This window comes from Loxodonta africana, chromosome X (assembly GCF_030014295.1).
Source record: "Loxodonta africana isolate mLoxAfr1 chromosome X, mLoxAfr1.hap2, whole genome shotgun sequence".
In the NCBI taxonomy this organism is placed as follows: domain Eukaryota; kingdom Metazoa; phylum Chordata; class Mammalia; order Proboscidea; family Elephantidae; genus Loxodonta; species Loxodonta africana.
Window position 1 is genome coordinate 100,340,364 of NC_087369.1, and position 24,076 is coordinate 100,364,439.

The 24,076-nt window shown below is 37.3% G+C and overlaps 1 protein-coding gene across 2 annotated transcripts in view; it reads left to right on the forward strand.

Annotated features, from left to right (window-relative positions):
• The window catches only part of DACH2 (dachshund family transcription factor 2), a 755,586-nt gene that overhangs the window by 644,693 nt on the left and 86,817 nt on the right, over positions 1-24,076 (forward strand). For both annotated transcript variants that reach the window (XM_003412751.4, XM_064278617.1), the window contains one exon: positions 6,455-6,590. In XM_003412751.4, the coding sequence (XP_003412799.3) occupies positions 6,455-6,590 (136 nt within the window). The remainder of the gene's footprint in view (positions 1-6,454; positions 6,591-24,076) is intronic.

Consider the following 24,076-nt stretch of genomic DNA (forward strand, 5'->3'; position numbering starts at 1 on the left):
TAAACCCACCTAATTCTTAATCAGTATAAGACTTTGAACATACCTACAGTAGTTTAAATAGTGAAAAAAGTTTGAGTTCTGTGATGCCTTAGAAAACAATGATAACGAATTGAACCTTGATTGAATTTGGGAAGTGCAGACTGTAAAATCTTAAGGCAGAAATATCGCTTCATGCAAACCGTTACCGTCACTCTTAATAATCACTCTCTAAATCATGTTCTCAAAGTCCGTTTATTGTGTCATATTATATGCTGTTGAAAATGGCAAAGAAGGGTTTAGGGTAAGTTACTTAAGTTCCTGCTGTTTAATCATATTGGTCATTTTAAGCTTTGGGGGATTTCCTCATTGCAGCATTGTGTTTTTTCTTATAATTCATAGCATATTCTATTTGTGAAAGTAGATGTTCATAACTAGCTTTCATTTTTTATTGGAAAGAGTGGTGGGCAAGAATAGGTATCACTGTCAGTTGATTTCTCTTGCTTTTCCAAACCATCAACTTTATGAACCACTAAAAAAAAAAAAAAAAAATTCCATATATCGCATATGCAGCATATACTGCAGTAGCTGTGATTCCCGCTGGCCTCTACACAGTGCTTTTGTTTGGTTGGTTCTATTTTTGCACAGTAACTGCCATGCTTTGTCCCTTTCCACTCATTCAGAGGTCCATTAGAAATAACTATAAACTGTGATTTTCAGTAAATTTCCAATTTTAGAATTCAAAGATGAATTTAGAATGATCTACACTTTATGTACATATTTTGGCATCAAATCAGTGAAACAACACAAAAGCGAAAAAAAAAAACAGATTTTGGCCTCATACATGCAATTCATTGCATTGGTACTTGTGTGTGTGTGTGTGTGCGTGTGTGTGTGTGCGCACAGGTGTATGCATACTATTTAGAGAAAGTTATTTGTTAACAAGACAGTTTTGGTTGAATTTCACAATTCATAAACTGCTCATCTTTTCAAAAAAGTGAAAAGATGTGGTATAAGAGCTTAATAGATCTTGCCCTCCAACCACGTGTCATCCTTTCAATCTACAAATAGAATATTTGAAAATATTACCATAGAATTTTTTAATTTTTCTTTGTGTGTGTTGTGTTACAACTACATATTTGCCAGTGTACAAAATATAAATGAAATATGTTAGTATACTACTCTGTTTTAAAACATTGTTGTTGAGGCATGGCGGCAACTGTAGGGACTTTAAAATTTAATACATTAAAAAAATTATTTGTGATCAATTATTATATAATGCTGCTGCTAATATACTCAAAGACTACTGTTCATTGTGTTAATGTTATTTAATTAATACCAAGTGATAACATAAAACATTTTTAAAAATCAGCATAATACAATGATGACTAGTAGTTTTCTATTGCTGATGTTACCAATTACTACAGATTTAGTGGCTTAAAACAATGCAATTTATTACCTTATCGCTCTGTGTGTCAGAAGTCTGACATGTCACACTGGACTAAAATCAAGGTATCAAAACAGCTGCATTCCTTTGTGGAGGCTCCAGGGAGAATCCATTTCCTTGACTTTTCCAGCCTGTAGAGACCTCCATTCCAACTGATGTGTAAATCTGACAGTAATTTAGTTACTGTGATCAATAAAATAGCCATACACCTTTTCTTCCGTATTTGATACATTCCACATTCCGATTATTAATGGGTGTTTGCAGCTATTTCTTCTCATTTTGAGTCATGCCACATCAGCAAATAAAGATCCCAAAAACTTTAACTCAACCCATGTCATAAAAAGGTTGACTCTCCTTTGTGGACGAAGCTCTTCCCCAGTCGTATTTTGAGTGCCTTCCAACCTGAGGAGCTCATCTTCTGGCACTATATCAGACAATGTTTCTCTGCTGCTATCCATGAGGTTGTCACTTGTCAATTTTTTTTCAGAAATAGACCGCCAGATTTTTCTTCCAGGTCTGTCTTCATCTGGAAGCTTCACTGAAACCTTTCCGACATGAGTTCCCCTGCTGGTATTTGAAATACTGGTAGCATAGCTTCCAGCATCACAGTGACACTCAAGCCTCCACAGTGACACTCAAGTACGACAAACTTATAGACAAGAGGTGGGAATGTATGGATCAAGGAAATTGAAAGTGTTAAAAAATGAAATGGAATGCTTGAAGATGGATGTCCTAGTCATTAGTGAGCTGAAATGGACAGGTATTGGTCATTATGAATCAGACCATCACGTAGTCTACTATGCCAGGAATGCCAAATAGAAGAGGAACTGCATCACATTCATTGTGAAAAAGAATATTTCAACATCTATCCTGAAGTAGGAAGCCCTGGTGGCATAGTGATTAAGAGCTACGGCTGCTAACCGAAAGGTCGGGAGTTCACATCCACCAGGTGCTCCTTGAAAACTCTGTGGTGCAGTTCTACTCTGTCCTATAGGGCTGGTGTGAGTCAGAATCGACTCAAGGGCAATGGGTTTAATCACGAAGTAGAATGGTGTCAGTGATAGGGTAATAACCATACGCCTACAAGGAAGACCAGTGAATATGACTACTATTCAAATTTATACATCAACCACTAATGCCAAAGATGAAGAAATTGAAAATTGTTACCAACATCTGCAGTCTGAAATTGATCAAACATGCATTCAGGATGTATTGATAATTACTGGTGACTGGAATTTGAAAGTGGGAAACAAAGAAGGATCAGTAGAGTAGCTGGAAAATATGGCCTTGGTGATAGAAATGATGCCGGAGATTGCAGGATAGAATTTTGCAAGACTGACAACTTATTCATTGCAAATACCTCTTTTTTAACCAACATAAATGGTGACTATACATGTGGACCTCATCAGATGGAATACACAGGAATCAAATTGACTACATTCATGGAAAAAGATGATGAAGAAGCTCAATATCATAGTCGTAACAAGGCCAGGGGCCGACTGTGGAACAGATCATCAATTGCTCATTTATAATTTCAAGTTGAAGCTCATCTGAAGTTGTGGAATGACATCAAGGACATCATACATGAAGAAAGCAAAAGATCATTAAAAAAAAGGAAAATAAAAGCCAAAATGGATGTCAGAAGAGACTGCGAAACTTTCTCTTCAATGTAGAGTAGCTAAAGTGAAAGGAAGAAATGATTAAGTAAAAGAGTTGAACAGAAGATTTCAATAGGCGGCTCAAGGAGACAAAGTAAAGTATTATAATGAAATATGCAAAGACCTGGAGTTAGAAAACTTAAAGGAAAGAACACGCTTGGTATTACTCAAGCTGAAAGAAGTAAAGAAAAAATTCAAGCCTCCAGTTGCAATATTGAAGAATTCTCTGGACAAAAAATTAAACAATGCAGAATGCATCAAAAGAAGATGAAAGGAATACACAGAGTCACTGTACCAAAAGAAACGGTCAATGTTCAACCATTTCAGGAGGTGGCATATGATCAAGAACTGACGGAATTGAAGGAAGAAATCCAAGCTGCACTCAAGACATTGGCAAGAAAAGAGGTTCCAGGTACTGATGGGATACCAACTGAGATGTTTCCACAAACGGATGCAGTGCTGGAAGCACTTACTCATCTATGCCAAGAAAGTTGGAAGACAGCTACCTGGCCAACCAACTGGAAGTAATCTACCTGTGCCTATTCCAAAGAAGATGATCCAGCAGAATGTGGAAATTGTTGAACAATATCATTAGTGTCATAAAAATTTTTTTTTTGTCATATGCAAGTAAAATTATGCTGAAGGTAATCTAAATATGATTGCAGCAGTATACTGACAGGGAACTGCCAGAAATTCAAGCCAGATTAAAAAGAGAATATGGAATGAGGGATACCATTGCTGACGTCAGATGGATCTTGGCTGAAAGCAGAGAATACCAAGAAGATATTTACCTGTGGTTTATTGGCTATGCAAAGGCATTCGACTGTGTGGATCATAACAAATTATGGATAACGTTGTGAAGAATGGAGATTCCAGAATATTTAATCGTGCTCTTGTGGAACCTGTGCATAGATCGAGATGGTTTTTTGAACAGAACAAGAAGATACTGTGTGAATTAAAATTAGGAAAGTTGTGTGTTAAGGTTGTATCTTTTCACTGTAGTTATTCAATCTGTATGCTGAGTAAATAATCCGAGGAGCTCGACTATATGAAGAAGAATGGGGCATTAGGATTGGAAGAAGACTCATTAACAACCCAAGATATGCAGATGACACAACTTGTGTCAAGTAAAGAGAATTTGAAGCACTTACTGATGAAGATCAAAGACTACAGTCTTCCCTATGGATTATACATCAACATAAAGAAAACAAAAGTCCTCATAACTGGACCAATAAGCAACATCACGATAAACACAGAAAAGATTGCAGTTGTCAAGGATTTCATTTTACTTGGATCCACTATCAATGCCCATGGAAACAGCAGTCAAGAAATCAAACTATGTATTGCATTGGGCAAATCTGCTGCAAAAGACCTCTTTGAAGACGTCACTTTGAGGACTAAGGTATGCCTGACCCAAGCCATGGTCTTTTCAGTCACCTTATATGCATGGGAAAGATGGACAAGGACTAACAAACACCAGGAAAGAATTGATGCCTTTGAGTTATGGTGTTGGCAAAGAATATTGAATATACTATGGACTGCCAGAAGAACAGACAAATCTGTCTTAGAAGAAGTACAGCCGGAATGGTCCTTAGATGCAAGGATGATGATAAGAGTTCTCCTCATATAATTAGGAGATGTTATCAGGAGGGACCAGTCCCTGTAGAAGGACATTATGCTTGGTAAAGTAGAGGGTCAGCAAAAAAGAGAAAGACCCTCAAGGAGATCGATTGACACAGCGGCTGCATCACTACGTTCAAGCATAACAATGATTGTGAGGATGGCGCAGGACTGGGCAGTGTTTCATTCTGTTGTGCATAGGGTTGCTCTGAGTCAGAACTGACTCTACAGCACTTAACAGCCCTTCCTCCTTCAAAATAAGCAAGGTTGCCTCTCCCTGACCATTCATCAATAGTCACTTCTTTCTCTGACCCTCTTCTTCTGCCTCTGTCTTCTACTTTTCAGAACCCTTATGATTAAATTGTGCCCACCTGGAAAATCCAGAATAATGTCCCCATCTCAATGTCCTCAATTTAATCACATTTGCAAAGTCTCTTCTGCCATATAAGGTTACATATTCACAGGTTCCAGAGATTAGAATGTGGACATCTTTGGGGGACCATCATTCTGCACTCCATATTGACAGACATTGTAAAATGTTAACTATTTCAACTGAAATTGTAACCTTGAGCTCTCATACTATTATTTTTACATTAAACAGTTTCTCTTTAGGGGATTTATAATTTGGGGGCTTTTCACACAAAATCAGTGTTAAAACATGCAAGTACATATTTAACAAACTAATTCTTAATGTTATGATGATTAGAATACTGATACAATTATAGATAATTAGAACACTTAAGAAAATTATTATGGAGGAATTAAATATTTCATAGAATGAGTACTCTCCTAGCATATCCATTAGTTAGTTACATTTATTTTGTATATTCATGAACCCCTCAATTTGGTTATTTTTATTGATCAAATTAACTGAATGACTGTAAAGTTTATATATCAATTGGTAATGTGAAACATCGCGAATAGCTGAGTGTTTATAGTAATGTTCATAATCACAAAAATCTTGAGAGCTGTGCTGCTTACTGTAGAGGCATATAAAAGAAATATCTGATTTTTATTCAAATTCAAAACTTTAAACTATAGAAATTTAAACAATACTAAGGCATTGACCTTGACAGATCTTAGTGTTAGGTTGGAATACCCATCCTTGTGTCCTGTGACTACCAAACTGTTGTGGTGGCAGAAATGTCAAAATAATTTCCTAAGGTGATGAATTACACACATATTTCCAAAATTTTTGCCTGTGCAGAAAGGCTCAACATGCAACAGATGCCAATAACAATAATCTTCACTCCTTACCTATATTTATAATCCTTTATAAATGTTCTAGGAAAGGAAATAAAAACTAACTTTCCTTGAGCTTCCACCATGTACCTGTCATGACCCGGGGACCATTTAACTTCTTCTCTTATCTAACCCTCACAATATCTCATTAATTGGGCACCAACTAAAAATATGCTTTTGTTTAAATATATGTGTTTAAGATTAGGTAGTATGGATGTCCACACTTTCAGCACAAGAAAGAGGTCAACATTTTAGTTGTTATGGACTCAACCAAAATAAAGAAGCTGGTGTACAAATAGTGGAGCCCTGGTGGCACAGTAGTTGAGAGCTTAGTTGCCAACCAAAAGGTTAGCAGTTCGAACCCACCAGCCGCTCCTTGGAAGCGCTATGGGGCAGTTCTACTCTGTCCTATAGGGTCTCTGTGAGCCGGAATCAACTGGATGGTATAGGGTTTGGGTTTTTTTGTGTGTGTATGTGTGTGTACAGATGGCATTTCCTTTTGTGTTTTCAGGAGAGAATCCCCGAGAGTCCTTCTCCTGCTCCTTCTCTGGAAGAAAGTCATCGCCCTGGGAGCCAGACCTCCTCCCACCCGAGCAGCAGTGTGTCCAGCTCCCCCTCTCAGATGGATCACCATTCAGAGAGAATGGGTTAGTATCTCACCTGGCCAAGGAACTGGAAGATATTCTTTCAGGAAACTCTTCATTAAGCAATAGGTAGAGATGAAAGAAGCTGGGGGAGCTGACACATTTTAATATAATTGATTTTTTGGAGTGGTCCTTTATATTGCCGAAGCAATATAAATAATGAAATGAATTTAAAAAAGTTAAAATTTTGTTCTCTGGAAAGGCCTTCGTTTCCTGTATCCCTGAATCTAATGGGAACAATATGATAGAATTTCTGTAGAGTGTGTGTTAGCTTAATCTGTTGGTATATAACAGAGAGTATGGTGGCACAGTGGTTAAGAGCTCAGCTACTAACCAAAAGGCCAGCAGTTCGAATCCACCAGCTGCTCCTTGGAAACTCTATGAGGCAGTTCTACTCTGTCCTATAGGGTCACTGTGAGTCGGAATCAACTTGGCGGCAATGGGTTTGGTTTGTTTTTATGATACAGTACACTTGTCACATTTGCAGATCTGTTCAAATAATGAAGTGAAAATATCCTTTAGCCAGTTATTGATTAAAGAGTAATTAAAAAGTAAATCAATATATAATTTGCTGCAATCCCAACAATTAAGGTCATAAATATTTAAAATGATTTTCCACACGTTTCTGTATTTCTAGTCTTAGAAATATACCACAGACACTCTTCTAGAAGTGCTGTAAAGTTACTGGTGGTGATGTGGCATATTGGTGACATGGTCCTAGCCATAGACCTGGCAATAACTACCTATAAGATCTTGGGCATATCACTTAAACCACCTTGAATTTCTTTACCTGTTATGTGGAAATAATTACTGCCCTGTATTTTTGTGAGTTCAAATGAAATAATGCATGGAAAAGCACTTCAGAAGTTTAGAGTGCCAAGAAATGTGAGAAATCCACGCTATTATTTGTGTGGCTTTACCTTAATTGCTTGTTATCTCCTGCTATCTGATCCTACTTGAGTATACAAAAGTAAAGTTGCTCCATTTGTTTCCAGGTGCATTCAGCTGTAACAAATGTATTCTTATTTAGCATATGATAATTATGAACCAATTGAGTTAGATAAAATCTTTATCTTCTATACCTATAAAACCCAGCGTCTTATGTATCTATTTCCTTTAGTCTTACTATGTATCTAAATAATATGTATTTACTTTACTATATATTTATGCATCTATTTATCTATGTATCTATATTCTTTTTTGGAAACCCTGGTGGTGTAGTGGTTAAGTGCTACGGCTGTTACCCGAAAGGTTGGCAGTTCGAATCTGCCAGGCGCTCCTTGGAAACTCTATGGGGCAGTTCTACTCTGTCCTGTAGGGTCACTATGAGTCAGAATCGACTCGATGGCACCGGTTTTTTTTTTTTTTATGGGGACTTTATTTGAACTCTAAATTTTTGCAGCTCTTAGTAGTGATTGCTTCCAGCCTCACCACAGTAATGTGGTTTGGAAAGGGTTGGCATAGGGAGATTGAAGAATGTGTTAGGTTCTGGATTTGTTCTGGGGAAAGATGAAGACAATTTCTCCCTCATGGAAACCGACCCGAATTTCACTGAGCCTGTCAATATTATGTATTGTTTGCAGCTCTTTAGCTTCATTGTTAGATCAGTGGTTCTCAAATATGACTCTTCATTACAATCATCTGTGGAGCTTTTACAATCCTGATGCCCAGGCCACACACGCAGAGGTTAATTCACTTGGTGTGGAGTAGAGGCTGGATATCAGTTTTTTTGTTTTATTTTCAATATCTCCTCAGGCAATTCTAATGTGCAGCCAGGACTAAAAACCACTGAGCTAGAGCTTGCGGTTAATGGCCATAAAGGAATAAATTTAATCCCTCGAAGAAGTGAAAAGAGGTCTTCTATCTTTTACTCTGTTCTATGGGCACAGATTACCTGGTTGTTGCAACATTGTATGCAGTGGGCAAGACAAGAGGCTATGGCTGGATCGTCATTAATGAATCAACCAATCAAAGCACATATTCTTCTGCTGGTATATTTGTAGTGTGAGAGAGGATGAGAGACAGAGAAGGTTGAAGGGAGGGAGAGAGGGAAAGAGAGAGAGTATGGGAATTATTTCTTGAATGCTGGCTAAAAGCAGGACACATAGGAAAACACTCTGTAAAAATATAAGTGCATGAGTAACTTACATTTAGAAGTAAAATCAAATATTTCCAAAGCACTGTAATATTGTAGAAAAAAAATCTTGACACCATAATACATTTTTAATTCCACTAGTAATAATGAGGCTCTAGATGTACGTTCCACAATTGTCCAAACATGATAGTGAGATTGCCTATAAATGAATTAAAGATTTGATTATTAATTAACTTTAAAGTGACCAAATTTTATAGAGCTATTATGTTTTAATAAAATATGACTAAAGAGAGTGAAAGTGATAATCTATAAAAATCAGCATGTTTTCCCCTCAATATAAATGTTTTGTGAAGAAGCACTTATAAGTACCAGAAAATTATATTTTATTTATCTATTAATTTTTCCACCTATGATATTTCCAAAAATCTCTATCAAGTCTGTTAAAGTGAATATTTTAAATTCATGCTTTATTAAATGGTAAGTTCTTTACAGAAGCATTTTGGGGAATATCGTATTAATTATATAGGTAAATAAATAATCTGCATATAGATTTTAAAACAGGAAATATTTTAAATGATTTAAAGGAAGTATGTTGTCAATTATGTATGTATTATATATTACACTTTAAAATTCACATGACTAATCAGCTTATTGATCTTTAAATTATATGATCATCAAACTAGCAAAATCTTTATACTCTCTTAGAAATAGAAGTATAAAAAATTCATGTTAGTTATTATTGGAGTAAATTACCCACCTATATGATGCATCTCTGCCCTTCTTTTGGGTGTTTGGCATAGAAAATCACTCAGTTATATCTCTTATTTATAGTTATGGTGCCCAACAATAGAGAGGAACTTATTGTTGATCAGGATAATGGACCGACCATCAAAAAATTCCAAAGGGATAATAAAGGTAAAATGATTTTTGCTTCTTTGTTTTAACATATAAAGATCAGATACGAAATTAATACCCCAGTGCTGTATATTGCATCCACCTTTCACTAAGTCAGAAAAGATCCATTCTGGCTTTGAATAATTCTTTTAGAAGTAGAAGAATAATGTTTAACTTCAGTTTATTTATTTCTTGTTATAAATTACATATCAGCCCAAAGTTTGTCTCTGCATGTGGTTAAAAACTTTACCCTAAGCCTTTTTATTATGCCTGCTCTTGGTGGCATAGTGGTTAAAAGCTACAGCTGCTACCAAAAGGTCAGCAGTTCGAATGCATCAGTGGCTCCTTGAAAACCCTATGGGGAAGTTCTACTCTATCCTATAGGGTCACTGTGAGTCAGAACTGACTCTACGGCAATGGGTTTTGGGTTTGTATTATATGCACTTCATTAACTATATTTAAAACCCTGAAGGAATCAGGGTTTAAAATGGTTATGTTTGAAAACATTGAGTAGCTGTCATGGGGAAGAGATGCTCCACTCTACCCTTGAAAGCCGTTTTTAAAATATTTTTTCACTTGGACATTTCAAATGAAAGCTCAGCAAGTTAATCCATCAAGCATTTACCTAGAATACTGACGTACATGGTTTCAATCTAATTTTTGATCCATTGAGGTACTGTATCACCTCTGCATGGTATTCAGTTCTTTCTTGGCATATATGTTAAAAGAAGGTAGGGAGAACAAGAATTTCAGAGTGATGCCCTCCTGACATGAAAGCTGAGTACAACTTTGTTTAAAGGCTGAAAAGATAAGAGAAAAGGAAATGATGTGTATAATGGCTGTCACCATGCTTTAGACAGTATCTCTAAGCTAAAGAACATATGATAAAATGTAATTTATCACACGGCCAGTTAGTACTTCCCCACAGGGTGTGATTTTTCCTATCTCTACTAAAGATGTTCATATACATAGAAAAAAGACTCCATGAGCTGAATACTTAATGGAGAAATGTTTCTTTCTTCTCTAGACTGAACTTGCCTCCTAACTACCTGGATCAGCATTTTAGTTAGAATTTGGAATAATGTAAGATTTTAATTTCATTGATCCATGATTGGTTTCATTGCCACACGTTTAGTCTTTTTTCAGCCAGATACCGAAAGAGTATACCCTCTGGGGCTCCAAGATGCAAATGATTGATTTCAGAATAGTCGTCAGATGTAAGAAGTCAGGTTCAGTATACTAAACTTCCCAAACTCTTACACAGGTAATGAAATTCTAGTTAAAGGTGAAACTTCATTCATAATCCAGCAAGTTTTCTTCCTGAGACCTTTTTCTTACCGAGTCATAACTATTTGAAGAATAGCCTGGTAGCGAAGCAGCATTTCTAAGAAAATCTCAGGCCGCACATGACACACATGATTCCATCAGAACTGAAAACTTCATAAGTCAAACTGGCATTTAAGACTGATCTGTGTACTACAAGGCTCAAGTACACACTGTTGTATTTTATGAAAAATCAGCTGGAGCACTAGTGCAGATGTACAGTAACTGATTTTCATAACATACACAGTGGTATGTACTGTCATTTCTGAATCTCTTGCTGTGGAATGGCACAGTTTTACTCATTTCAATCAGATAGTTTGGCCACACACCCTGATGAGGACATTAATAAACAGAAGTAGCATATTAAACTGCACGCTAGTCATAGTGGAAAGCTTTCTTTTAAATGTAATTTCCTGTGTCAATTTCTACCATTCATACTTGTGATATTAAGGCAAAATATATTTTCCTCTAATAGATTTTAGTTATTAAATGAGAATTTCATTAAAGTAGAAGCCTCAGTATTTATTAAGTATGACAACTAAGCAGTTTACATAACTGTGGCAAACATATGTTTTCACATCTGTTTTGAGTAATATCATCATGATTTTTAGAATGATTTATAGCTCTGAAAATGATAAAATGCCAGCTTTGCTATTTTGTGGAAATTTTTAGAAAGTAAAGAAATACCATTAGATTATGTTTCACGGGAAACCCTGGTGGCATAGTGGTTAAGTGCTACAGCTGCTAACCAAGAGGTCAACAGTTCAAATCTGCCAGGCACTCCTTGGAAACTCTATGGGGCAGTTCTACTCTGTTCTGTAGGGTCACTATGAGTCGGAATCGACTCGATGACAGTGGGTTTTTATGTTTCATGAAGCCCACTCCATACTACCCCTTGTAAAATTGTGGGACAGTGGAATACATTTCTCATGTGATATTTTACATTTTGAATTTGATTTTTCACGTGTAGACATGTGAAAGCCTATGTGATCTGGGTTTCCTAGCAAAGTGATGTCCATTTAGACTGTGCCCAAAATTAATTACCGAAATAGGTATTTGGGTTTTGACTAAACAATTTTGACTAAGCTGGCTTATCAGTCTGGTCAACCTCTCATTTTATTTTTCCACAGACTTTGTCAAATACATTGATCAAATCGATTATTGGTGATGACACTGTGTTAACATGGTCTTTATTAGTTAGTTCTAAAATTCTTTCCAGTAGAGCAGTGGGGACTATTCCATGCTAGTTTACCCACGTGGAAGCAAAAAGCAAGACTCTCTTCCCTTGGCAGCTACTGGTCTCCCAAACTGCTAATAGGAATAGGGACTTTTTGACATTTTGCATTTTGTATTAAATGCGTTTATTGAAAACTTTCTATGTGCAAGATGCCCAAAGCACATTGGTGCTCAAATCTGAAATACTATAGAAACAGTTGGTGCAGGACTGGGCAGTGTTTCGTCTGTTGTTATGAGTCGGAACCAATGCAACAGCACCTAACAACAACAGCAACAATATAGAAAGAGTGGGATAATAAACGTATCATACAGCACAAGACTTGAGCCCAGTGAAATGTATTTTAAATCAGTCTGCAGACTACAGATGGAATGCTAATAGTTTTAAGATCTTTTGATTGTAAGAATCTAAATTACATCTCACCTAGAATAAAAGTATTATATTTCTGTTTATGTAAACATGAGCTAATTTCAACTCAGGAGAGGGTTTGGGTTATATATTGACACTCTCATAATGTTAATATTCTCTGTTAATCAGTTGCTTCTCTTTCTTTACCTATTTCTGAGACAATCTTAGATGTTTTACTGTCTGTTTCAAACTTAATGGCACTTTAAACTATTCAGGTGTATGGAAATGATTGTTGACCCTGGTTAAAATGGGAAATGTATATTCTGAATATTACATTTTTAAAATAAGAGATACTAGGGTATTAAAAAAAGAAAAAAAGGCAGGCTAAAATAAGAGTACCGTTACAACTAATTGTTATATTGAAGTTAAAATATATAAAGGAAGGCCAAAGATGCAATTTTGTCCAATTTGTGCTAGTCAGTTATTTTAAATTGAACTGAGAATAACAGGGAGTGTATTTTACTGAAGGTTTTCTTTGAGTTACCTTCTTTTGAAAACTTTTTTTTTTAGAAACAATGGTATAGTCACAAGAAGTTGCAAAAGAAAAAAATGGAGAGAGATCCCATGTACCCTTTATCCAGTTTATCCCAATATCATATCTTTCATAACTATAGTACGATATCCAAATCAGGAAATTTACATTGGTAAAATCCACAGACTAATTTCACCAGTTTTAAATGCACTCATGTGTATATCTGCATACTTCTACGGAATTTTATCACATGTTTAGATTTCTGTAAACCACCAAAATCAAGGTATAGAACTGTTCCATAATCACAGAGGTATCTCTTGTGCTACCCCCTCTATAGTCTCAATCTCCCCCCATCACCATCCCTAACCCTTGACAACCACTAATATGTTCTCTATCTCTATAATTTTGTCATTTCAGGAATGTTGTATAAATGGAATACTATACTATGTAACCTTTTGAGATTGGCTTTTTTTCATGCAGCATAATTCCGTTGAGATTCATCCAATTGTTACATCTATCAATAGTTTGTTCCTTTTCATTACCAAATAACCAAAACAAACAAAAAACCATTGCCATTGTCTCAATTCTGACTCATAACGACCCTGCCTTAGTAGAACTGCCTCATGGGGTTTTCAAGGAGTGGCTGGTGGATTTGAATTGCCAACCTTTTGGTTAGCAGCCGAGCTCTTAACCCCTGCACCACCAGGGCCCCATTACTTAACAGTATTCCATGATGCGGATGTACTAGAGTTTGTGTAACCATTCATCCATTGATAGATATATCACTGTTTCCAATTTCTGGCTATAATGAATAAAGTCTGTAAGGACATTCATGTACAGGTTTTTAGGTGGATATGAGTTTTCATTTCTCTTGGATAAATGCTCAAGTGTGCAATTTCTGGGTCCTAGGGAAGGTGTAAGGAGCATGGATGGTGCAATGATTAAGGGCTTGGTGGAAGAAAAGACGTAGAGATCTGCTCACATAAAGATCACACCCTAGGAGGCGAGGCCAAAATGGTGGAGTAGTCAGACGCTTCTGGTGATCTCTCTTACAATAAAAAAAAAAAAAATTTTTTTTAAAGACCCCCCAAAACATGTGAATTGATTATATATATGACAAGCTAGGAGCCCTGAACATCAAACGCAAAGTTAAAAAATTGTACAGAGTGGCAGGGTGGGGAGAGACAGTTCAGAAGCAGCAAGGAGTTGCCAGGCCCGACTTAGTGGGAACTGGCACCCCTCAGGCATGATCCCTTGGCAAGACCATGGCAGGGCTGATGGTAGTGTTCAAGATGTGGTTTCCTCAGGGAAAGAGAGTGAGCCTCACAGAGTCTACTCACGCCTCTGGAATCAGCAAAGAATAACACTCTCCACAAAAGATAAGTGCTTGCGTCTAAGTTACTACACGGATCAAATAGCACCCCTTGTGAAAGAACTCTCTCCAATTTATCTGATCCCTCCTCCTTCTGCCCTAGCCACCAAGATGGCTTCAGTGACTGTTGATTTCCCTGGGCCTGAGACAGGTTCTGCTGCACTGCCTGAGCCATTCTCCCCACCCTGGAGAAGGAACAAATTAACAAACGGGGAAAAAATAATCTGTAGGCTCCCCTAAGCTGGGAACTCAGGGCAGAAGTGGCTTCTGTCCAGGTAAAAATGGTCCATGGACTTTGAATGCCTTTTCATCCCTGCATTGGCCTGTGTGGGCCCATTTCAGGAGCTTAGGCTCTTGTTGGCAGAGTACGATGGTGTATGTCCCTGAGGTCTGACTTCAACTGTTTCAGTGGCATGGTGGAGAGGTGGGTTTTTGATATTTGACACTGCTCTGACTTTTAAGCAGGAGTCTCACCTACCCACATCAGGGACTGAGTACTGGTGGCTCCACCCATACCACCTAGCCACCTGTGACAGAGGTCCAAGGATAAATGATACCTCCCAGTCCTTGCAGCCAAAAGAATTTGGTGCCCATGGTCCAGCTGCAGAGCCCACCCACCTGTGTGCTCTAGGGAACAGGGATGCACTTTCATCACAGACATTTGGGATAGTTGTCAGCCCCCTATCTTGCTCAGACAGTAACTCCCTGCTCCAACAAGATACCTGCGCCTACACCTATCACCCCTGCTCCTCTAGGACTGTAGGTGAAAGCTTGCAACACACACTTGGTGACTAACTACCTGGATACCTGAGGTGAATCCATACATGAAAAGTGAATGGATTCCGAGGCTCATATACATGGTAACAGCTCTAGCCATCTGGTGACAGGACGTTAGAGCTTCAAAGGTGCAAATAATCAAGCTAGCTCGCTCAGACAGCATATTTGGGCATATCAAAACAAAACAAAGCAAGAAGCTAGGACACACTAAGCAAAAATACAATAAATTAATACAATGACTTACAGATACCTTGGAGACAACAGTCGATATCAAATCACATAAAAAAGCAGCAGATAATGATCACTTCAACAAGCTCCCAAAACAAAGAATCAAGGACTCTTCTGGAAGAGGAGATATTCCTGGAACTACCAGAAGTAGAATACAAAAGATTAATATACAGAACTCTTCAAGAGATCAGGAGGGAGATCAGGCAAAACACAGAACAAGCAAGGAACACACAGATAAAGCAGTTGAGGAAATTATGAAGGTTATTCAAGACCATAATGTCAAATTTAACAGGCTGCAAGAATCCATAGAAAGACAGCAATCAGAAATTCAGAAGATTAACAATAAAATTTCAGAATTATACAACTCAATAGAAAGAGAAGCAAAACTGAGGAAATGGAAGTCAGAATTAGTGAGACAGAAGATAGAACACTTGTCAGCAATATATTTTGAAGACAAATCAGACAAAAGAATTTAAAAAAAGATGAAGAAACCCTAAGAATCATGTTGGACTCTATCAAGAGAAATAACCTTCAAGTGCTTAGAGTACCAGAACAGGGAGAAAAAACAGAAAATGCAGAGAAAATTGTTGAAGATTTGTTGGCAGAAAACTTCCTTGATATCATGAAAGACTAGAAGGTATCTATCCAAGATGCTCATTGAACCCCATATAAGGTAGACTCCAAAAGAAAGTCACCAAGACATATAATTAAACTTGCCAGGACCAAAGCTAAAGAATTTTAAGAGTGGCTAAGGAGAAATGAAAAGTCACCTACAAAGCAGAGTTGAAAAACTCAGACTACTCAGCAGAAACCATGCAGGCAAGAAGGCAATGGGATGACATATATAAAGCATTGAAGGAAAAAAAAATTGCCAGCCAAGAGTCATATATCCAGCAAAACTGTCTCTCAAATATGAAAGTGAAATTACAACATTTCCAGATAATCAGAAGTTTAGGGAATTTGCACAAACCAAACCAAAACTACAAGAAATACTAAAGCGAGTCCTCTGGTTAGAAAATCAATTACATCAGATAACAACCCAAGACTAGAACACAGGACAGAGCAACCAGATGTCAACCCAGATTGGGAAATCACAAAAATAAATGAAGATTAAAAAAAGAAGAAGAAAACACTCAAAACAGGGAAACAGCAATGGCATTATGTAAAAGATGACAACATTAAATCAATAAAGCGGGACTAAAAAATCTAGTCATAGTTCTTTCATATGAAGAGGAAGTCAAGGTGATCGATATAAAGAGATAAAAGTTTGGTTTAAAGTTAGAGAAATGGGGGCAAATATTAAGGTAACCACAAAGGAGACTAACAATCCTACACATCAAAACAAAATACAAGAAAAACATAAAGACCCAGCAAAAACAAAACCAACAACAAATAGAGGAAAAGACAATATATAAAGAAAAACTACTCAGTAGCAAAAACTAAGTAGAAAAAAGAAACTGCCAACAACACACAAAAAAGACATCAAAATGATATCACTAAATTCATACCTATCCATAATTACTCTGAATGCAAATGGGTTAAATGCACTGATAAATAGGCAGAGAGTCGCACAATGCATAAAAAACAGAATTTGTCTATATGCTGCCTACAAGAGACACACCTTAGACTTAGAGACACAAACAAACTAAAACTCAAAGAATGGAAACAAATCTATCAATCAAACATCAGAAAAGGGCAGAAGTGACAATATTAATTTCCAGCAAAATAGACTTAACATTAAATCTACCACAAAGGATAAGGAAGGACACTATATAATGATTAAAGGAACAATATACTGGAAGGATACAACCATATTAAATATTTGTGCATCCAACGACAGGGATTCAAGATACATAAAACAAACTCTAACAGCATTGAAAAGTGAGATAGACAGCTCCACGATAATAGTAGGAGACTTCAACACACACTTTGGTGAAGGACAGAACATCCAGACGGTAGCTCTAAAGACGTGGAAGAGCTAAATGCCACAATCAACCAACTTGACCTCATAGACATATTCAGAAGACTCCACCCAACAGCAGTCAAGCATACTTTCTTTTCCAATGCACAGGGAACATTCTCTAGAATAGACCACATATTAGGTCATAAAGCAAGCCTTAGCAGAATCCAAAACATTGAAATGTTACAAAGCATCTTCTCTGACCATAAGGCCATAAAAGTAGAAACCAATAACAGAGAAAACGAGGGGGAAAAATCAAACACATGGAAATTGAACAGCACCTTGCTCAAAAACAACTGGGTTATAGAAGAAATTGAGAATAAAATAAATTCATAGAACCCAATCAGAATGAAAACACTTCCTATCAGAATCTTTGGGACACAGCTAAAGCAGTGCTGACAGTTCAATTTATAGCAATAAATGCACACATCCAAAAAAGAGGAAAGGGCCAAAATCAGAGAATTATCCATACAACTTGAACAAAGAGAGAGCAACAAAAGACAGCAGAAGACAGTAAAAAAAAAAAAGTTACAGCAGAATTAAAGGAAATAGCAACAGGAAAAACAAATGAAAGAGTTAAAAAGACCAAAGCTGGTTCTTTGAAAAAAATTAAAAAAATAGATAAACCATTGGCCAAACTGACAAGAAAAACAGGAGAGGAAGCAAATAACCTGAATAAGAAATAAAATGGGCAATATCACAACAGACACAAATGAAATTAAAAGAATCATATCAGATTACTATGAAAAATTGTACTGTAACAAATTTGAAAACCTGGAAGAGATGGACAAATTTCTAGAAAAACACTACCTACCTAAACTAACAAAAAGTTAGAACAACTAAATAAACCCATAACAAAAGAAGAGGTTGAAAAGGTAATTTAAAAACTCCCAACAACAACAAAAAGCCCTCGCCCTGATGGCTGGTTTCACTGGAGAGCTCTACCAAACTTTCAGAGAGGAGTTAACACCACTACTACTAAAGGTATTAGAGAGCATAGAAAAGGATGGAGTACTCCTAAACTCATTCTATAAAGCTAGCATATCCCTGCTACCAAAACCAGATAAACACACCACAAAAAAAGAAAATTACAGATGTATCTCCCTCATGAACTTAGACACAAATATCCTCAACAAAATTGTACCCAATAGAGTTCTACAATATATCAAAAAAATAATTCACCATGACCAATTGGGATTCATACCGGGTATGCAGGAATGGTTCAACATTAGAAAAACAATCAATGGAATCCATCATATAAATGAGAGAAAGACAAGAACCACATGACTTTATCAATTGATGCAGAAAAGGCATTTGACAAAGAAGTTCAACACAAATTCATGATAAAAACTCTCAGCAAAATAGAAGGAAAACTCCTCAACATAATAAGGGGCATTTATACAAAGCCAACAGCCAACATCATCCTAAATGGAGAGAGTCTGAAAGCATTCCCCTTGAGAAAGGGAACCAGACAAGGATGCCTTTTATCACCACTCTTATTCAGCATTGTGATAGAGGTCCTAGCCAGAGCAATTAGGCTAGATAAAGAAATAAAGGGCACCCAGATTTGTAAGGAAGAAGTAAAAGTATCTCTATTTGCAGATGACATGATCTTATATGCAGAAAACTGTAAAGAACCCTCAAGAAATCTACCAAAACTAATAGAAGAGGTCAGCAGATTATCAGGATACAAGATAAACATTAAAAAATTGGCTGGATTCCTCTACAACAACAAAAAGAACTTCGAAGAAGAAATCACCAAATCAATACCATTTGCAATCCATCCTCAAGAAGATAAAACAGAAGACCTATATGAAGAAAACTACAGGACAGTACTGGGAGACACCAAAAGAGACCTACATTAAGTGGGAAAATATACCTTGCTCATGAATAGGAAGACTCAACATTGTGAAAATGTCTATTCTACCCAAAGTGATCTGTAGATACAATGCAATTCCAATCCAAATTCCAATGACTTTTTTAATGAGCTTGAGAAACAAATCACCAGTTTCATGTGGAAAGGAAAGAGGCCCCAGATAAGTAAAGCATCACTGAAAAAGAAGAACAAAGTGGGAGGCCTCACATTAGCTGTTTTAGAACCTATTATACCACCATGGTAATCAAAACAACCTGGTACTTGTAAAACAACAGTTACATAGACCAGTGGAACAGAATTGAGAATCCAGACATAAATCCATCCTCATATTAGTAGCTGATATTTGACAAAGGCCCAATGTCTGTTAAATGGGGGAAAGACAATGTCTTTAACAAAGGGTGCTGGCATAACTGGATATCCATCTGCAAAAAAATGAAACAAGACCCATACCTCACACCATGCAAAGAAACGAAATCAAAATGGATCAAAGACCTAATATAAAATCTAAAACAATAAAGATCATGAAAGAAAAAATAGTGACAACATTAGGAGCCCTAATACATGGCATAAACAGTATACAAATCATTACAACAATGCACAAACAGCAGAAGAGAAACTAGGTAACTGGGAGCTCCCAAAAATCTAACACTTAGGCTCATTCGAAGACTTCACCAAAACAGTAAAAAGAGTACCTACAGACCAAGACAAAGTTTTTGGCTATGTCAAATCTTATCGGCTTCTGATCTCTAAAATCTACATGATGCTGCAAAACCTGAACAAAAAACAAATAACCCAATTAAAAAATGGGCAAAGGATATGAACAGGCACTTCACCAAAGAGGACATTCAGGCAGCTAACTGATACATGTGGAAATGCTCATGATCGTTAGCCATTAGAGATATGCAGATCAAAACTGCAATTAGGTACCATCTCACCCCAACAAGGCTGGCATTAATTCAAAAAACACAAAATAATAAATGTTGGAGAGGTTGTGGAGAGACTGGAACACTTACACACTGCTGGTGGGAATGTAAAATGTTACAACCTCTTTGGAAATTGATTTTGCGCTTCCTTAAAAAGCTAGAAATAGAACTACCAAAAGATCCAGCAATCCCACTCCTTGGAATATATCCTAGGGAAATAAGAGCTGTCACACGAACAGATTTATGCACACCCACGTTCTTTGCAGCACTGTTTACAATAACAAAAAGAGGGAAGCAACCAAGATGCCCATCAACAGATAAATGGATAAATGAATTATGGTATATTCACATAATGGAATACTGTGTAATGATTAGGGACAACAGTGAATCCATGAAACATCTCATAACATGGAGGAACCTGGAATGCATTATGCTGAGTGAAATAAGTCAGTTGTAAAAGGACAAATACTGTATGAGACCACTAATATAAGAACTCAAAAAGTTTATACACAAAAGAAAATATTTTTTGATGGTTATGGGGGTTGATTAGATCGTAGACAAGAACTATTTTAGGTGAAGGGAAAGACAACAGACAATACAGGGGAGGTCAGCACAACTGGGGTTAACCAAAAGCTAAAAAGTTCCCTGAATGCAACCAAATGCTTCGAAGGCCAGTGTAGCAGGTACAGGGGTCTGGGTACCATGATTTCAGGGGACGTCTAGGTAAATTGGCAGAGCAAGGTGTATTAAGAAAACAGTCTTCATCCGATTTTGGTGAATGGTGTCTTGTTCTTAAACGCTAGCAAGCAGCCATCTAAGATACATCAATTGGTCTCAACCCACCTGGAGCAAAGGAGAATAAAGAACACCAAAGACACAAGGTAAAAATGAGCCCAGGAGACAGAAAGTGCCATATAAATCAGAGACTACATCAGCCTGAGACCAGAAGAATGCATGGTGCCTGGCTACCACTGATGGGTGCCCTGACAGGGAACACAACAGAGAATCCCTGAGGGAGCAGGAGAACAGTGGGTTGCAGACCTCAAATTCTCGTAAAAATACCAGACTTAATTGTCTGACTGAGACTGGAGGGACCCTGGAGGTCATGGTCCCTGGACTCTCTGTTAACCCAAGACTGGAACCATTCCCTAATCCAGCTCTTCAAACAGGAATTGGACTGGACTATAAGAGAATGATACTGGTGAGGAATGAGCTTCTTGGCTCAAGTAGTAGACACATGAGACTATGTGGGCAGCTCCTGTCTGCAGGTGAGGTAAGAAGGCAGAGGGGGACAGGAGCTGGTTGAATGGTCATGGGGAATACAGGATGAAGAGGAGGAATGTGCTGTCTCATTAGCAGGAGAACAGCTAGGAGTACATAGCAAGGTGTGTATAAATTTTTGTATGAGAGACTGACTTGGTTTGTAATCTTTCACCGAAAGCACAATTTAAAAAAAAAGATCACAGCCTAGGAAACCCTATGGGGCAGTTCTACCCCGTAATATAGGGTCACTATGGGTCCTAATTAGCTCAATGGCATAAAACAACAACAACATGGTAAGTGTATGTTTAGTTTTATACAATCTGCCAAACGATTTTCAGAGTGACTGACCCCGTTTCTCTGTATATGTTTTATGTTATTGTTCATGAGCCGAAGTTTGAGATTCATTCCTTTACATTATTTTAGTGTCAATATATATAGCCTAAACCCTCTCCTAAATGCAAATTATTGATATCCAATTGTTCAAGCACAATTTGTTGATAGGGCTATATATTCTCCATTGAATTGCTTTTTCACCTTTGTAAAAAACCAATTGACCATACTTGTGCAGGGTTATTTCTGGCGTCATTTCTGTTTCATTAACCTATGAGGGTATGCTTCTGCCTGTACCACTGTCTTGATTACAGTAACTATATAGCAAACTTTAGTATCAGATTTATCCCTCCCACTTTATTCTTCTTTTTCAAGATTGGTGTAGTTTTTCTAGAGTCTTTTCTGGAGCTTTGGTGGCACAATATTTAAGAGCTTGGCTGCTAACTGAAAAAGTTGGCAGTTCGAATCCACCAGACATTCCTTGGAAACCCTATGGGAAATTTCTACTCTGTCTTATAGAGTCGCTCTGGGTTGGAATTGACTTGATGGCAATGGAGTTTTTATTTTTTTTTTATACCTTTTCCATATTTTTTAGAATAAGCTATTTTATGTCTACGAAAATTCTTACTGAATTTTCAGTAAGAGCTGCATTAAGTCTCTAGATGAATTTCTGGAGGACGGATATCTTTACTATGCTGAGTCTTTGAATCCATGAACATGGTTTGTCTCTGCATTAGTTTTGATTTTCTTTATTTTACCAACAATTTGTATTTTTCAGCGTACAAGCTCTGTACAAGTTTTGTTAGATATATACCTAAGTATTGTATGTCTTCAGCAATTATAAATAGTATATTTTCGATTTTGGTTTCCACACCACATTTTTGTCGTTATGTAGTAGCTGAGTTTTATATATTGACCTTGTATCCTGTAATCTTACTGAACTCATTTATTAGCTCTAGGGTTTTTGGTTTCTTTCAAAATCCTTGAGATTTTCTACATAGACAATCATGCCATTTTATCTGCATGTCTTTTATTTCCTATTCTTGCCTTATTGTGCTGGCTACGATTTCCAGTACTATGCTGAATAAAAGTGGTGGAAGTGGACATCCTTGCTTTGTTCCTGATTTTAGGGGAAAACATTCAGTCTTTCAACATTAAATACGATTTTAGATATAGGGGGTTTTTTTTGACTTTTTTTTTTATCAAGTCAAGGTAATTTCCCTCTATTGCTAACTTGCTGAGAGATTTTATCATGAATGGGTGTTTGCTTTTGTCAAATGTGTGTTCTGCCTATATTGAAAGGAACAATGAATTTTGTTTTTAGCCTACTGATTATGGTAAAGCATATTGAATAATTTCCCAATGTTGAACTAGCCTTGAATAGTTGGACTGAATCACATTTCCTCATGGTGTGTAATTTTTTATACATTGTTGGAATCAGTTTGCTATTATTTTGTTAAAAATTTTGTATCTGTGTTGAATTGTATGTTGTATTAGTCAAAATTATCCAGAAAATGAGAACCAACAGGATACTGACAGAGAGAAAGGAAAGACAGAGAGATTTTAAGGGATTACTGTTAAGGAGCACTAGAGGTTAAAGTGCTCTGCTGCTAACCAAAAGGTTGGTTGTTTGAACCCACCAGCTGCTCTGCAGTACAAAGATGTGGCAGTCTGCTTCTATAAAGATTTACAGCCTTAGGCAGAGCCAACATGGTGCTATGGACAGGCGCACAATGCTGTCTCTCTACAGCAAAGGCCTGAAAAACTAAGTAAAACAGATACAAATGTCAATCCTGGAACCCTAAGTGTCAAATGAAGGGATAAAGACCTCAACTAAGTGCCAAATGGAGTTAGAAACTATCAGAGAACAGAAAATGAGGAGAGCTACTGAGTGGAGGTCCCCTACCAGCTAAGGTGGCACAGACTCACCATCTTGGACCCCTCAGCCACCAAAAATGGCAGACAGGGAGTATGGGAAGGCAGCTTCATGGAGATCCCAACAGGACACAGAGCACCTGGTAACCAGGGATACACGCTTTCCCACCCCGTTCCCTTCTACTCTCTGCGCAGCCTCTGCCACTTTCCGGCGGGCTGCGGTCACTCAGCTGGAGAGATGCTGGTTCCTTGTCACTTGGATTCACCCTGACTCCACCAGCCGGCTCCTTCAGTGCCAATTGTTGTTGTTGTTTTAGTGCCTTTTTGTTTTTTCCTCTCTTCCTTCCTTTCTTTCTCCCACCCCACTGGCACTGTGTGCCAACTCTGCTCCTTCTTGATGGGCTGTGCTACACCACTTGGCTGGGGAGCTGCTTCCCCAGTCTGTACCGTAACGCTGAT